The sequence below is a fragment of the Musca autumnalis genome, unplaced genomic scaffold (genome assembly GCF_047663935.1).
Source record: "Musca autumnalis isolate F117 unplaced genomic scaffold, ASM4766393v1 scaffold_3, whole genome shotgun sequence".
In the NCBI taxonomy this organism is placed as follows: domain Eukaryota; kingdom Metazoa; phylum Arthropoda; class Insecta; order Diptera; family Muscidae; genus Musca; species Musca autumnalis.
In genome coordinates, this window is record NW_027411866.1 from 239,540,667 (window position 1) to 239,556,418 (window position 15,752).

The 15,752-nt window shown below is 35.0% G+C and overlaps 1 protein-coding gene across 33 annotated transcripts in view; it reads right to left on the minus strand.

Moving 5' to 3' along the window:
* Positions 1–15,752, minus strand: part of Rok (Rho associated coiled-coil containing protein kinase) — a 138,320-nt gene that overhangs the window by 49,682 nt on the left and 72,886 nt on the right. For all 33 annotated transcript variants that reach the window (XM_073977395.1, XM_073977393.1, XM_073977392.1 and 30 more), the window contains one exon: positions 4,587–4,732. In XM_073977395.1, the coding sequence (XP_073833496.1) occupies positions 4,587–4,732 (146 nt within the window). The remainder of the gene's footprint in view (positions 1–4,586; positions 4,733–15,752) is intronic.

Consider the following 15,752-nt stretch of genomic DNA (forward strand, 5'->3'; position numbering starts at 1 on the left):
TGGCTCTTGACCTATCGAAGGTCTTCCATACCGTCAACCATGCCAAGCTTTTCGAGAATATAGAGAATACTACTCTCCAGCCGTGTTGGAAGCGTTGGGTAATTAACTATCAAAGAGGGGTGATATCTCCGGAACTGTTTAACGTCTACCTTTTAGAAATTCCACACTCTCCAGACGGCATAGAGATCGTAATGTATGGGTTTCTATCAGGCAGGCTTGGATAGCATTCACACTGAGAGGGTTGAGCAGGCAGTACATATATACAGTGTGAATGCCGTACTTGGGAACCACCCACCATCCATCGCAGCAGAAAAAAGCCAGTTGCCAAGGCAAACACGAGTGGTTTTAGCCCAATTAAGATCCGAACGATGCAGCCTCCCAATTCGTATTGGGTCCGATTTAATGCCACGATACCCAACACATACCCGGCATGTAGATTGGGACCGCACGACACACTGCATTTGTTTAGCTGTCCAGCTAACCCCACTCACCTGTCTCCTGATTTTTTAAGGACGCAACCAGTCTAGGTTGCAGAATTTTTAAGTCTTCATACAGAGGAACCAGAACCTTATAATGAAATAGTACACGAACATATATGCGTTGCAACAACAGCTATCTGCTGAGACAAGCTGAGATGTAGGTACAAGGTCCAAAAGCCCCATAGCCGTCAATATTTGGGGTGAAGCCAAAGAAAATTTATTGACCTCTTCTAAGGCAATAGGACGGGCGGTCTGTGGAAATCAATGGGGCGCCAGTTTGATACGGGAACATCCGCGATGGTTTAAATACACCTGTCAGAATGCCTGTCATTTCATTTCACGAGGAGACGAAGATTCTTCATGTACGGCAACACAGTGGTACTTATCCTAATCACATTGCACCACTTAACCTAACCACCCCGAGCGTATTTGTCAGTTCTTCTACCGGGCGCGTCTCCACCGACGGATAACGTGAGGTGGATGGTCGTGCTACTCTATCTTACACGAGGGAAATCACTTGTGACATGACCTGTCTAAGGTGGAGTGGCACAACCACCTACCTTTGGAAACCTCTAAGTTTCCCGCGGACAAAAAACTGACTGAACACCCCCGTTGTTCCCCTAAAACAAAAAACAAATATGGAGCACAAAGAAGAGATAAAAGTTACGGTGCAGGGCCTAAATAACCCAGTACCGGCGGGGAACAGTGATCTGCCTGCGAGCCACACCTCGTCGTCATCAAGCGATCGTGAGCAAACAGCTCCCACAGATGTGGGTGCCTTGGCAACTGTGGTCGACGGTACTGTTACAAGCACGCAACCGGAAGGTAAAATGGAAGAGGAGAAGGGGAAGCGAAGGGAGAATTTAATCTTGACCCAACCATCCGAGACTGGGAGCTACCCTGACTCCGAATCCGATAGCAGCAGCAAAAACAACACCACCATTGTGGAGACGCCCTTTAATGAGGAGGTCCACAAGATGGTAGAGGAGGTAAGCGAAAGCATATCTAAACTCACGACAGAGAAAAAAGCGCGATGGACTGGAGCTCAGAGACGAAATTTCAAGAAGATCCAGTTGCGGCTAAATAAAGAACAGCGGGCCACACCAAAAGAGATCAACACTCTTTCCACTTCCTCGGAAGCAGCGAAGAGGATCTGATCTCTAGAGGAACAAAATACAACCAAGCCAAGTAAGAAGAAAAGTTTCCCATCCTCAAATGCCCCAAGCAAGCCTACTCAAAACCCACGCGAAGGAGACTGCCCAAAGAACCCCTCGACGGAGGGCGAGAAGGAATGCCCGGACACTAAGAATCTTCTCGAAGGACTCAGAAAAGAAGCCCAGGACCTTCCAGAAGAGAAAGTTGGCACCAGAGACTGGTACGGAGCCGGCATATACTTACGCCAAGGTAACTTGGAAAAACTACAGGGACAAGAGGTGCTATGCGGTGATCGATACCAGTAGAGGGTCCGGCAAAATACCCAAGGAACACCAGCAGGCCACCGAAAAAAGGTCAGGTGGACCAATAAAAATTTACAGCAGCGAGCTTATGGTTGATGAAACGGGTATAAAGATGGAAACAACCGAGGAAACTCTAAGCCTTCTGATGAGAACGCACTTCCCGTCGAGTACAACGGCACACACAGTGTCACCGATGGAAATAGCTTATACATCAGAAGAAGCACCAAAAATCGACAACTTGATGATTAAAGAAGCAATAATGACCTTCTCACCATACAAAGCAGCAGAACCAGACAAGATCTTCCCAGCCTTACTTCAAAGGGAAGTGGACTACATTTCGTCCAGACTTTCAACGCTTACTTAAAGTTTGCGTATACTCCAATAGCCTGCCAAGAGGCAATACCAAAAGCTTATCGCCCGATAAGTTTAACTTCAGTCTTACTCAAGACAATGGAACGGACGGTCAACACAATGATAAAGAGTAACATTTCCTACGATAAGCTCAAATTCAAACAACACGCATATGTAAAAGGTAGATCAGTAGAAACCGCATTACATGAGGTAGTACACCATATAGGGAGAACTTTCGAGAAGATGTTGTATACACTCGCAGTATGCATCGACATCGAAGGCGCTTTCAACAACGTCAGCACCGAAACACTAATCCACTCCTTAGACGAGTTTCAGGTAGACCGGGCCTTGAGGCACTGGATAAACCATATGCTAAGGAATAGATGCATAAGTTGCGCGCTACAAGACGTAACAAAAAGAAACAAAGTTGGCCAGGGGACGCCACAGGGGGGGATACTATCACCTCTCCTATGGGGTCACCACCATAAATAGTCTATTAAGGACCTTAACCGACGAGGGATTTGAACCCGTCTGCTATGCACGACGACGTTATAATACTTCTTAGGGGAAAGAATCCATATATGCTCTGTAGAAGGGCGGAAACGGCTCTAAAAATAGCTTACAACTGGGCTAGACCGAGAGGCTTAAATGTTAACCCGGAAAAAGAGAACTATGTCTTTTCACTAGGAAAACGAAAATAGAAGCTTACGAAGAACCCACTTTCCTAGATAAGAATATAAAAATTTCTCCAACAGTCAAGTACCTGGGAATAATTCTGGACAAGAAACTTAAATGGAAAGACCACATTCAGGAAGCCCATAGATGTTGGTCAAACTGTAGGAGGGCCATAGTCCCAAAATGGGGTTTCAATCCTAGGATGACACACTGGTTGTATAGAAGCGTAATTAGACCGATTCTAACTTATGCTTCTATGGTTTGGTAGACAGCTATGGACAAGAAATGCAACGTGAAAGTAATGCAAAAACTGCAACGAACGTGCTGCTTAAGTTAAGGTGTTGGGTCTCTATATTGAAGACCAAGAAACGAGGAAATCCCTTCGACTGCCGGATCATAATACGATCCTCCAGTCCGAAATCCGAGCGATTACAGAGTGTCTGAACTGGTTTAAAGCTAACACAAAGCCAATCACTGCCAACATCCTAACGGCCAGTAAAGCAACAATTAAAGCAAGACGGTGAAATCAAAAACTGTCTTGCAGTGTAAAAAGTCAATCAACGACTACACCCACCATGGTTCGGTTAACATTATGTATATGTGTACCAGGACATGCGGGGATTAGAGATAGCTAACTCCTTGGCAAGGCACGCCAAAGTATGATAAGCCTAGATACGGCTAAGCCTTTAAAAGCGGCACGTATAGAGTTAAAGGTATGGGCAAAAAATGCCCATATATCCCTCTGCTATACTGAATAGGAAGGAAAAAACACAAAAATCCTATAGGGGACGACGAGGCTAAAACAAAGTAACTACTTTTAATGAGTAAAACAGACATTAGTAGACAGACAGGCATCCTTACGGGACACCTAGGGCTACTACAAGCGCACCTGCACAAAATTGGTTGTGCAGTGAATACAGAGCATGCGGAGAGGACGACGAAACGTTGGAACACTGCCTCTGTCATTGCCCAGCCTTCGCGAAGCTAAGATATCAATTTCTGGAAAATAACACAATACAAGAACTCAGCCAAATTAGGGCAAGCGATTTCAAAAACTTAAGAGATTACGTCAATGGTACAGAATTTATAAACTGACAAATTTATTTTTAATAAATTAACCAAAAAAAAATCCTCCTTTAGACTTCCGAAATAGGAGCGCACAACAGGCTTACTCTGGCTTAAGTATATCACCCTGTTTTTCAACCTAAACTATCCTAACAACCATATGGTGGATTATCTTGAGAGAGGTCCAACGTTACAAGAGAGAAACCGTAGATCAGCAAGACTATCACATTCGAAAATATGCCGTCGCTAATTCCTTAAACAACTTTCGTGTTAATGCGAACTTGGAAATACACCCTCCATCTGTCGCAGCTGAAGAACGTTAGCTACGGCGACAAATCAGATCTAAGTTCGGGAATGGATATTCTTTAAGAAATTATTTTCTTTTTAATTAAAAAAAAACTTGTTACATTGTGTTACCTACTTTTAAAAGCTTATCTCACTACCGCCGACCAGGGGGGTAGTATAAACAATTTCTAGTTGACAGATAATTGTTTTCCGTTTTTTTGCCATTCTCAATTAAACTGATAAGACGAATTCCAAACGTCTGCCGTTTACTTACATTTTGCTGCATACTGTTCTATATTTTTCAGGCGTTTCAATGACTCATGATCGCAATCGTTCACCAAAGCCGTCACAGTGTCTAGCAGGCAGTCGACATTGCAAATACTATAGGGGTTACGCATCTCCTGTTCCAAGACATTGGTCCTAGAAAAATAAGAAGCAAGAGAAAAATATATATTAATAAAAATTGAAATAATTAAATAAAAATAAATAAGAATAAAATTAAACGTAAACAGGAATTTTGATATTAATTCCTGTTGCTCTAAGACGATTCGAAACCAAATTCGATCGAATTAGTTAACAAACTCCCGTTAATGTGAAAATTTTTGTTTGATTAAAAAATTAATTTTTCAAAAAACAGAAGTTTGGTTTCAAAAACTGACCTAAGGCCATGTTTATATTATAGCATTTTGCAGGGTTAACCTTCTTTATGAGGATTTATTTGAAATATATGCAATGGAATTGGCATTTGAAACCCAGTGGGTTTGTTAAATCCGGTTATATATAAACGTACTATAAGTCTCTCATTGATGTATTTCATCCTGAAATTATTATCCTCTAAAAGCATTCTAACTACTCTTATTATTAATTATCTTTTTAATTAATAAAAATTCACATCACATTTTCTTATCACACATGTTGTTGTAATGAGAGATAAGTTGTATGCCTGGGCTGGGGTAGACATTGGGATGCATAACCACCCATATACCACACACATTCTGCTCTCACCGCTACAACATGAACAATCCATGGAATTTTATCATTTTTATTGTACCAGCAAAACAAAAACAACAAGAACAACAATAATTGACAAAATAAAAATTACAAATACAACAACTTTATATAGAGAACCTCACGAAAAAAATCAAAATAAACAACATTGTTGTTGTTGCAATAATAATGAAAACCATAAAAAATTAAATTTATTTCAAATCGATTAAAAAAAATTAAAAAACTTCATTTCGATTATAAATTCATTGGTGGTACATCAATGAGGACAGACAGACAAACCAACAATGTTATTACGTTTGTAAAACTAACACTCAAAAACGTGCGAAAATCAACCAAAAATACAAATTAAAAAACAATCGTTAAACGTTTCATCATATTTATTCAACAAAAAATATTGAAATGACGTAATGGAATTTTTATTACACATCAAAAGGAAGGTAATAAAAAACTGTATAATTTTTTTTTTTAATTTCGAAGGAAATATTTGTAAAACTGAAGTCGTTTCAAAGGCATTTTTCAAAACAGCAATCGCGGACCGAAAAAGGTGGATTTTTTTAAGAATATTTTCATGGGGCATCATAGCAATATACGTGGATTTTTAAAGAATATTTTTTTAAATATACGTGTATTTTTTAAAGAATATTTTTTTAAATAAACGCAAATTTTGTTAAATTTTTTTTAATAAACCTGAATTTAAAATATATTTTTTCCAATAAACATGGACCTTTTAAAAATATTTTCTCAAATAAACGTGGATCACTTAAAAATATTTGTAAATAAATAAAAAAAATTAAATTAAAATTAAAAAAAATATATGTAGATGTAAAAGTAATAGTTATTTCAACAAACGTGGATTTTTAAAAAATTCGAAAATATGAATTAAAAAAATATTTTTTCATTAACGTGTATTTAAAAAATATTTATTTTGTTCAATAAACTTGGATTTAAAGAAATATTTTTTCCAATAAACATGGATCTTTTAAGCATATTTTCTCCAATAAACGTGGACCATTTTAAAATATTTTTTTAAATAAATAAAAAAATTTTTAAAAAATATTTAAAATATAGATTAAAAATAGTTATTTCAATAAACTTGGTTTTTAAAAAAAAAACCTTGGAAAATACGAATTGAAAGATTCAATAACGTTTATTTAAAACATATTTTGTTCAACAAATTTAAACAAATATTTTTTCTAAAATACGTGAAATTAAAATTTTTTTTCAATATTTTTATATTTTAATTTTTAAAATATAATTTTTTATTCTTTGAGTTTTGGTTTGAGGTCGTGCAAAACATAAAAACAACAATTTGTAGTTGGTTTTAGTGTATCACTTTATTTTACCGATATTTCGATCGTCCTCGAGAAAAAACAATAACATATTGTTACATAAAAAATTTTTAAATAACAAAAATATAAAAACATAATTTTTTTCAATAAGTTTGGATTAAAAAAATTCCAATAAGCTTCGATTAAAAAATTTTTCCAATAAACTTTGACTTTGGTTTATTTAAAAATATTCTTTAATAAACATGGATTTAAAAAAAAGATTTTTTAAGAAAAAAATTTTTCTTTAAAATAGTTTAAAAAAATCTATATTTTTCAATAAACGTTGATTTTAAAAAAATATTTTTTTGTCAATAAACATGGATTTTCAATAAACGGCAATTTTAATCTATTTTTTTAATAAGAGTGGATTTTTTTAAAAATGTTTCAAAAATATTTTTTTCATTAATGTGCATTTTATGAAAATCTTTTTTACCATTTTCGCGGATTTTTTAATTATTATAAAATTTTCTGAAAATATTTTTTTCATTAACGCGGATTTTTTAAAAATATTTCTTTTTCAATAATTTTTTAATATATTTTTTTATTAACGTAGATTTTTAAAAAATACGTGGATTTATTAATTTTTTATTAACGTGGGTTTCTTAAAAATATTTTTTCTTAGCGTGGACTTTGTAAAGAAATTTGTTTTCAATAACGTGGATTTTTTAAAAATAGTATTTTATTATTTATATTTTATTTTATTAACATGGATTTTTAAGAAATAATTTTTTTGTTCATTAACATGGATTTTTCAAAAACATTTTTTTCATTAACGTAGATTGCTTCAAAATATTACTTTCATTAACGTGGATTTTTAAAAAATATTTGTTTTCATAACCTGGATTTTTTAAAAATATTTATTTCATTAACGTGGATTTCTTAAAAATATTATTTTCATTTTTAGAAATATTTTTTTCATTAACGTGGATTTTTTTAAAAATATGTTTTTTTAATTAACGTGGATTTTTTCAAAAATATGTGTTTTTTATTAACGTGGTTATTTTAAAGATTTTTTTCAATAACGTGGATTTTTTTAAAATATGTTTTTTTAATTAACGTGGATTTTTTTAAAAATATGTTTTTTAAATAACGTGAATATTTTTAAAAATATGTTTTATTAATTAACGTGGATTTTTTTAAAGGGTGACGTAGGGGATGGAATATACCCAGCAACGGTCCTGACCGGCTTTAACATGGCAAAGTCCAGGATTTATCTTGGTCCCTCTTTCATCCCAAGTGGACACTGACCTCCTCGTGGTGTCACCTGGGGTAGTTGCCTTTAACACCCGTTAAAGGTAGTGAGCTAAAATGTGCCGCGCGTTCACCCATAAGAACGTTAAAAGTTTGGGTTTGGGCGCAGGGTTAGTAACTCTCCCCTAGAAAAAGCTGCCTACTATGAAAAAACCAATGAAAAGAAAAACAAATCCCTCAAAAGTTGACGACCCCCGCAAACGTTTTAAGGACCATGATCTGCGAATCTGCACCTGGAATGTTCGCAATCTTTATAGAGAAGGTGCAGTTCACGCATTGGCAGATGTACCTGAAAAGTACAAGGCCGATATTACTGCCATACAGGAAATACGTTGGATTGGGAAAGGTGTCACAACAATACCTAAAGGTGACGAACTGTATTATAGCTGCCACGACGTAAAGCATGGGTTTGGTTGCGGATTTGTAGTTAGTCGGAGACTAAAACACCTGGTATCCAGTTTCACCCCAGTGAATGAAAGACTTGCTGCAATTCGAATAAAAGCAAAATTCTTCAACATCAGCTTTATTTGCCCTCATGCTCCCACTGAAGAAAAGGACGAACAGACCAAAGATATATTTTACGAGCGCTTAGAAGAAACATATGACCGTTGCCCTGCCCATGACATTAAAATCATTCTAGGCGATTTTAATGCCAAAATTGGAAAGGAGAATATCTTTGGCCCAACAGTCGGGAAATTCAGTCTCCACAGTGAAACATCTGACAATGGTATGAGACTGATAGACTTTGCAGCTGCAAGAAACATGGTAGTTAGCAGTACCAGATTTAAGCATATCGATATTCATAAGGTCACCTGGCTGTCTCCAGATCAAAGAACAAGTAATCAAATTGATCATGTTGTGATAGATGGAAGACATTCATCGAGCGTGTTGGATGTACGATCGTTCCGAGGCGCAAACATTGATTCGGACCACTACCTTGTTGCAGCAAAGGTACGTAGCCGTCTAAACGTTGCAAATAAATCACGAACAGATAGAACGCGGAAGTTGGACATCGATAGGCTGCAAACACAACAGATAGCCACAGCATATTCCACTCAACTAGCCCAATTGCTTAATCAAAGCACTCCTCATCCCGATAACATATCAGCACAATGGTAAAATATTGCCCACTTCATGCAAACAGCCGCAAAATCCATACTTGGATACCAGAGACCTCCACAAAGGAATTCATGGTATGACCAGGAGTGTCGTGCTGCTACCGAAGAGAAAAATGTGGCATATAGAGCTACTTTACAATCAGTAGCAACGTGTAGGGCACGAGATATATCGGGAGAAAATGAGAGAAGAGAAACGTCTTTTCCTCAAGAAAAAGAGAGAAATGGAAAAGCGGGAGTGTGAAAAAATCGAGATGTATAGGAGCCAGAATGAAGTCCGAAAATTCTACCAAAGAGTGAAACACCAAACAGATGGCTTTGGTACAGGCACATCCTCCTGTAGAGACCAGCAAGGTAATCTGGTAACAGATACAGATAGCGTGCTCAGGATGTGGAAGTAACATTTCTCCAATCTGCTGGTATCCAATAGTAGCGAAGACGATGATACCACAGATCTAATCCCAGAAGATGGTATAGAATGTATACCGCCCGGCCAAGATGAGGTAAAAACAGCAATCAACCAGCTGAAGAATAATAAAGCAGCAGGAGCCGATGACTTACCAGCCGAGCTGTTTAAAACCGGAGGCGACGCGCTGATAAGGTGTATGCATCAGCTAGTTAGCACCATCTGGCAGGAAGAACGCGTACCCGACGATAGGAACCTGAGCATCCTGAGTCCCGTCCACAAGAAAGGGGATAATACTGTATGTTCCAACTATAGGGGCATAAGTCTTCTCCCTATTGCCTACAAGATCGTGTCAGGGATATTGTGCGAACGACTAAAGCCTATGGTCAACGAGATAATCGGACCATACCAATGTGGCTTTAGACCTGGCAAGTCCACCATTGACCAGATATTTACCCTGCGGAAAATCCTGGAGAAGACCCAAGAGATGCAGATCGACACATATCACCTTTTTGTCGATTATAAAGCAGCATTCGACAGTCCCCTCCGATCAAAGGTATTCCATGCAATGTCTGAATTTGGTATCCCCGCAAAGCTCATCCGGCTTCGTAAGATGACTTTAACTGATACTAGGTCCTCAGTTAAAATTGGAAAGAACCTCTCCGAAGAATTTTGTACCAAAAGAGGTTTCAGACAAGGAGACAGCCTTTCGTGTGATCTCTTTAACATCCTGCTGGAAAAGGTTATACGAGAGGCAAACGTCAAAAGAAGTGGCACTATCTACACCAATAGTCACATGTTACTTGCTTATGCTGATTATATAGACATCATGGGACGATCAGTAAAAAAAGTTACCGATACCTTTATGAAGGTCGAAGGAGAATCTGCTAAAGTGGGTCTGACGGTAAACGGTGAGAAGACCAAGTTGATGGTGTCGATGCCCAATGCGTCCATTGAGCTCGGACCACCTGTGGAAGTTGGTTCCTATAATATTGAGGTAGTAAAAGACTTCGTCTACCTCGGCACCTCCGTAAACACAACAAACGACATCAGTTGTGAAATAAAAAGAAGAATTGTATTGGCCAACAGATGCTACTTTGGTTTAAGTAAGCAGTTTAAAAACAAAGCCACATCTCGTCAAACAAAAATAACGCTCTACAAAACACTGATACCACCCGTGCTGATGTATGGTTCCGAAGCCTGGGTACTTGCACAAGCAGACAAGGCAGTGCTTGTTGTGTTTGTGAGAAAAATTCTTCGAAAGATCTACGGACCAATCTGCGTTGACGGTGAATATCGACGTCGCATGAACCACGAGCTGTATCTGCTATACAACGACATCAGTATAGATAAACGTATCGAGGTGCAGCGATTGCGTTGGCTAGGTCATATCATAAGAATGGGCGAAGATGCACCCGCTAAAAAGGCGTATAAATACGAACCGCTTGGCGGTGCACGCAGAATTGGCTGGCCAAGGAATAGATGGCACAAACAAGTGGATGAAGAGATGAAAAGGCGAGGTATTCCAGAGTGTGAAGCAACAAATAGAGAGAAGTGGAGATCTTTTCTTAGTTCGGCCTATAGAACAAATGTTCTGTAATGGGCCAGCTAAGTAAGTAAGATTTTTAAAAAAGATTGTTTCTTAACGTGTATTTTTAACAAGTAAAAAAGTATCAGTCGGCTTTGCCGACAGAGATATACCCTCAGCCTGTGTATATTGAAACAATTTTTTACCAAAATACGTATGTATTTAGGTAGTTTTAAAACTATTGTGCGTTTGAACCGACAAAAATGTTTATTAGGATTTAATATCAAAAGTTTTGCGGAGGAGATACTAAAAAGAATGGATCTCCAGCCACTACATATAGTACCATAGGGGTTTTTTAGAACTTCAGGGATGTTTGCTCAAGAAGTATGAACTTGCCCCTGAAACAACTTTTACCATCGCAATTGAGGCAGCAATGCAAGTTGCTTCAACAAAAATCAAAGTGATTCGAAAGCAGGTCTTAAAGTGAACATGTATCCGAAATTTTGAGTGGGAGGTACCGGATGGAGTGGACAAATTTAGTCCATATTTGAACTTGATCTATATCTGGTAGATATATTAGGATGTGTAAAGTATGGACCAATTCGGCCACTCTCTTCAAGAGTTATCGTACGCACAATTTTTCCGAACATTTTTGAACTTTTGTGGGGGAGGTACCTGATGGCGTGGACCGATATGGCTTATCTTCGAACTTAAACTATGTTTGGACAAAATATTACTAAGGCCAAACTTTGGACCGAATCGGCAGACCTGTTCGAGAGTTATTTTGCCCTCCAACCTCCTCACACGGTGTCATAGGGGTTTTTTGCAACTTTCAGGCTATTTTCTCAGGAAGTATGGACTTGCCCCTGATGAAACTTATACCGTCGTATGGAGGGCAGTGAATACAAGTTGCTAAATCAAAAATCAAAGCGATTCGAAAGATGTTCCTAAACTGAACTTTTCCAAAATTTTGTGTGGGAGGTACCCGACGGAGTGGACCGATTGAGTCCATATTAAAACCTGATCTAAGTCTGGTACACGCTCCACGATGGGCAAAGTATGGACCAAATCGGTTACACCCTTCAAGAGTTATCGTGCGTACAAATTTTCCGAACATTTTCGAACTTTTGTGGGGGAGGTACCGGAAGGAGTGGACCGATATAGCTCATCTTCGAACTTAAACTAAGTTTGGACAAAATATTACGAAAGCCAAAATTTGAACCGAATCGGTTCATCCCTTCGAGAGTTATCGTGCGCTCCAGCCAGCCAGACAGACAGACGGACGGACATTGCTCAATCGACTCCAAATTGTCTGAAACACATTTCGTCCAAATATACTTGGGGTCTAAAACCATTATTTCGATGAGGCACATTTTGCCCGTATGAAAGTGTATATACCCTTCATAGCCTAAAGGCTGAGGGTATAAAAAAGATTTTTTTCATTAACGTGGATTTTTAAAAAAGATTTTTTCATTAACGTGGATTTTTCAAAAATAATTTTTTCATTAACGTTGATTTTTAAAAAAAGATTTTTTCATTAACGTGAATTTTTCAAAAATATTTTTGTAATTAACGCGGATTTTTCAAAAATATTTTTTTTAATTAACGTGGTTTTTTAAAAATAGATTTTTTCATTAACTTGGATTTTTCAAAAATATTTTTTAATTAACCCGGATTTTTCAAAAAGATTTTTTTTAATTAACGTGGATTTTTCAAAAATATTTTTTTATTTAACGTGGATTTTTCAAAAATATTTTTGCTTTAACGTAGATTTTTCAAAAATATTTTTGCTTTTCATTAACGTAGATTTTTCAAAAATATTTTTTAATTAACTCGGATTTTTCAAAAAGAATTTTTTTAAAAAATATTTTTTTTTCGTTAACGTGGATTTTTAAAAAATATTTTTTTCATTAACGTGGATTTTTAAGAAATATTTTTTCATTAACGCCATTAACCTGGATTTTTTAAAAAATATTTGTTTCGTTAACGTGGATTTTTTAAAAATATTTTTTTCGTTAACGCCGATTTTTTAAAAATATTTTTTCGTTAACGTGGATTTTTTTAAAAATTGTTTTGTCATTAACGTGGATTTTTTAAAAAAAAAAATTTTGTCATTAACGTGGATTTTGCAAGAATACATTTTTTTCATAACGTGTATTTTTTAAAAATATTTGTTTCATTAACGTGAATTTTTGAAAAATATTCTTTTAATTAACGCGGATTTTTCAAAAATATTTTTTAATTAACGTGGATCATTTACATGGATTTTTTTTTTTAAATATTTGGTTCGTTAACGTGGATTTTTAAAAAAAATTTTTGTCATTAACGTGGATTTTTCAAAAATATTTTTTTCATAATCTGTATTTTTTAAAAATATTTTTTTTATAAACTGTATTTTTTAAAAATATTTGTTTCATTAACGTGGATATTTAAAAAATATTTTTCTAATTAACGTGGATTTAAAAAAAAAATCATTAACGTGAATTAAAAAAAAAAGATTTTTTAAAATAAATGTTTTAAAAATATTTTTAAATAAATGTTTTAAAAATATTTTTTAAATAATTGTTTTAAAAATATTTTTTAAATAAAACTAAATTTTTAAAAAAAGATTTTTTTAAATATATTCTATAAAAGTATTTGTTTAAATATATGTTCTAAAAGGATTTTTTAATGTTTTAAAAATATTTTTTTAATAAAACTAAATGTTTTAAAAATATTTTGTAATAAAACTAAATGTTTTAAAAATATTTTTTTAATAAAACTAAATGTTTTAAAAATATTTTTAAAATAAAACTAAATGTTTAAAAAATATTTTTTAAATAAAACTAATTGTTTTAAAAATATTTTTTAAATAAAACCAAATGTTTCAAAATACTTTTTTAAATAAAACTAAATGTTTTAAAAATATTTTTTAAATAAAACAGAAAGTTTCAAATTATTTTTTTTAAATAAAACTAAATTTTTTTTCAAATATTTTAATATTTAATATATTTTAAACGCTGATTAAAAACGGATTTTTTTAAATATTTGTTTAAATAAATGAGCCCAAGTTAAATTTTTATGGAAACAAGTATATCTCGGTTGACCCGAGTATATCTCGTGAACCAATCGTCATAAAATTTCATATATAAGGTTCTTCAGTATATACTTGATGGCGTCTAAAATGATTATTTATTTCAAGGAGTCAAACTTATTATACCCTGCATTATATGGTGGAGGGTATAGAGAAATGTATTTTTTAAAGAATTTTTTGGGTGACTAAGAGCATTTTTTGTCAATTAAGCCATTTTTTAGATAGCACTGTAAACCCTCCTCTAGCCAGAAGCATATTGTGTGACAAACTTCTACCTCATCTCCACTTTCCGGCAAATCAACAAACAGTTGGTTTATTTGATTAGCATTAGAATCGCGTTGGTGATTCATAGCCATGAACAATAAAAAAAAGAATTGCAATAAAAAACGGACCTCTTGCCCGAGTGATTAAAACAATATTTGTTTAAGTTTTTTTGCACTCCCTGAATTGTTTTGTTTATATTTGCATTTAGTGTTCTATTAACAATAACAGAATTTATCCAACTCACTGCCTGTCTGATGTTTGTTTTGGTTTAATTAACATATTCGAGAATAGTTGATCATGAACCGACCAACCGGACCATCAAAGATCACAAAGAACAATCAAAACAATTAAATTATTATAAAAAATCAACCACTGAATATTGTTTACAATTTGCAAAATAATTTGTTTATAAACAAAAAAAAGATTTCTGGTTTTCTTTTCTGGTGAAAAACAAGGAAATTCCATTTTTTGGGGAATTTAAAAAAATGTATATACACGTGTATATGTTTATATGTGTATATATAATGCTGAGCAAAAACCTTGAAATTCATGTCAATGCCAATGGAAATTTTGCAAAATCAAGGCCAAAAGGCAAATGAAATAAATTGGCGAAGGCACGTACAAACATTTATTATTCTCTTCTTTAGGGAATCCTCGTATTCATCTCGCGGATTTGTTAGGATTTTTTAGGAGCTCGTTATGATTTCGAATTCCTAAAAAAATCCACGAGACTGACTAAACAGAACTTTGTTATTGTTATAATTTAATTATAAATAAATTATGAATTTACATCCCATATCCTCCACCCCACCCTCATATACATAAGTGTGCCATTAAAAAAATAACTTATTAAATTGTGTAGTCGTGGAGTCTTTTCAATTTTATTACACTTTGAGTGTTGAAGATCGAAAACTGATATTCTCATATCAGTCAGTCAGCCAGCCAATAAGCTGGCCAACCAACCAGCCTGTCATTCATTCAACCGAACCACATCCCTTCCTCTTTTTGTTTTTTACTTCTTTAGATAATTCGCAGTTATTTTAATTTGCGGTTTTGTATCGGTTATAGTTGCAGTAATTATTATTTGCTTTTTTTTTGCTTTAAATAATATTCATGCTTTTGTCCGGCAGATCACCCTCACAAAACCCCATTGAACGCTGGCAACGACATTGGATATCAACAAAATGAAACATCTGTCAGGAGGGTATGAATGACAGACAGACATGCAGCTGATTTCAATGACTTGGTAAACAATGTCCTTTTTTCATACACTACCCAATCGATCAAACAAATGATCACAAAATTATTACTCGGAGCGAACAAATGCCAGGTATGGGGAAAAGGTGAACAGAGGTAATCCTTATTGAAAAAAATTATGTTTACGTCTTTTTATTCTTATTTCCTTTTTGAAAACAAAAAAATAATTTGGCGGTTGGTAGGTGAGAAGAAGCAGAGTGTGAAAAATAT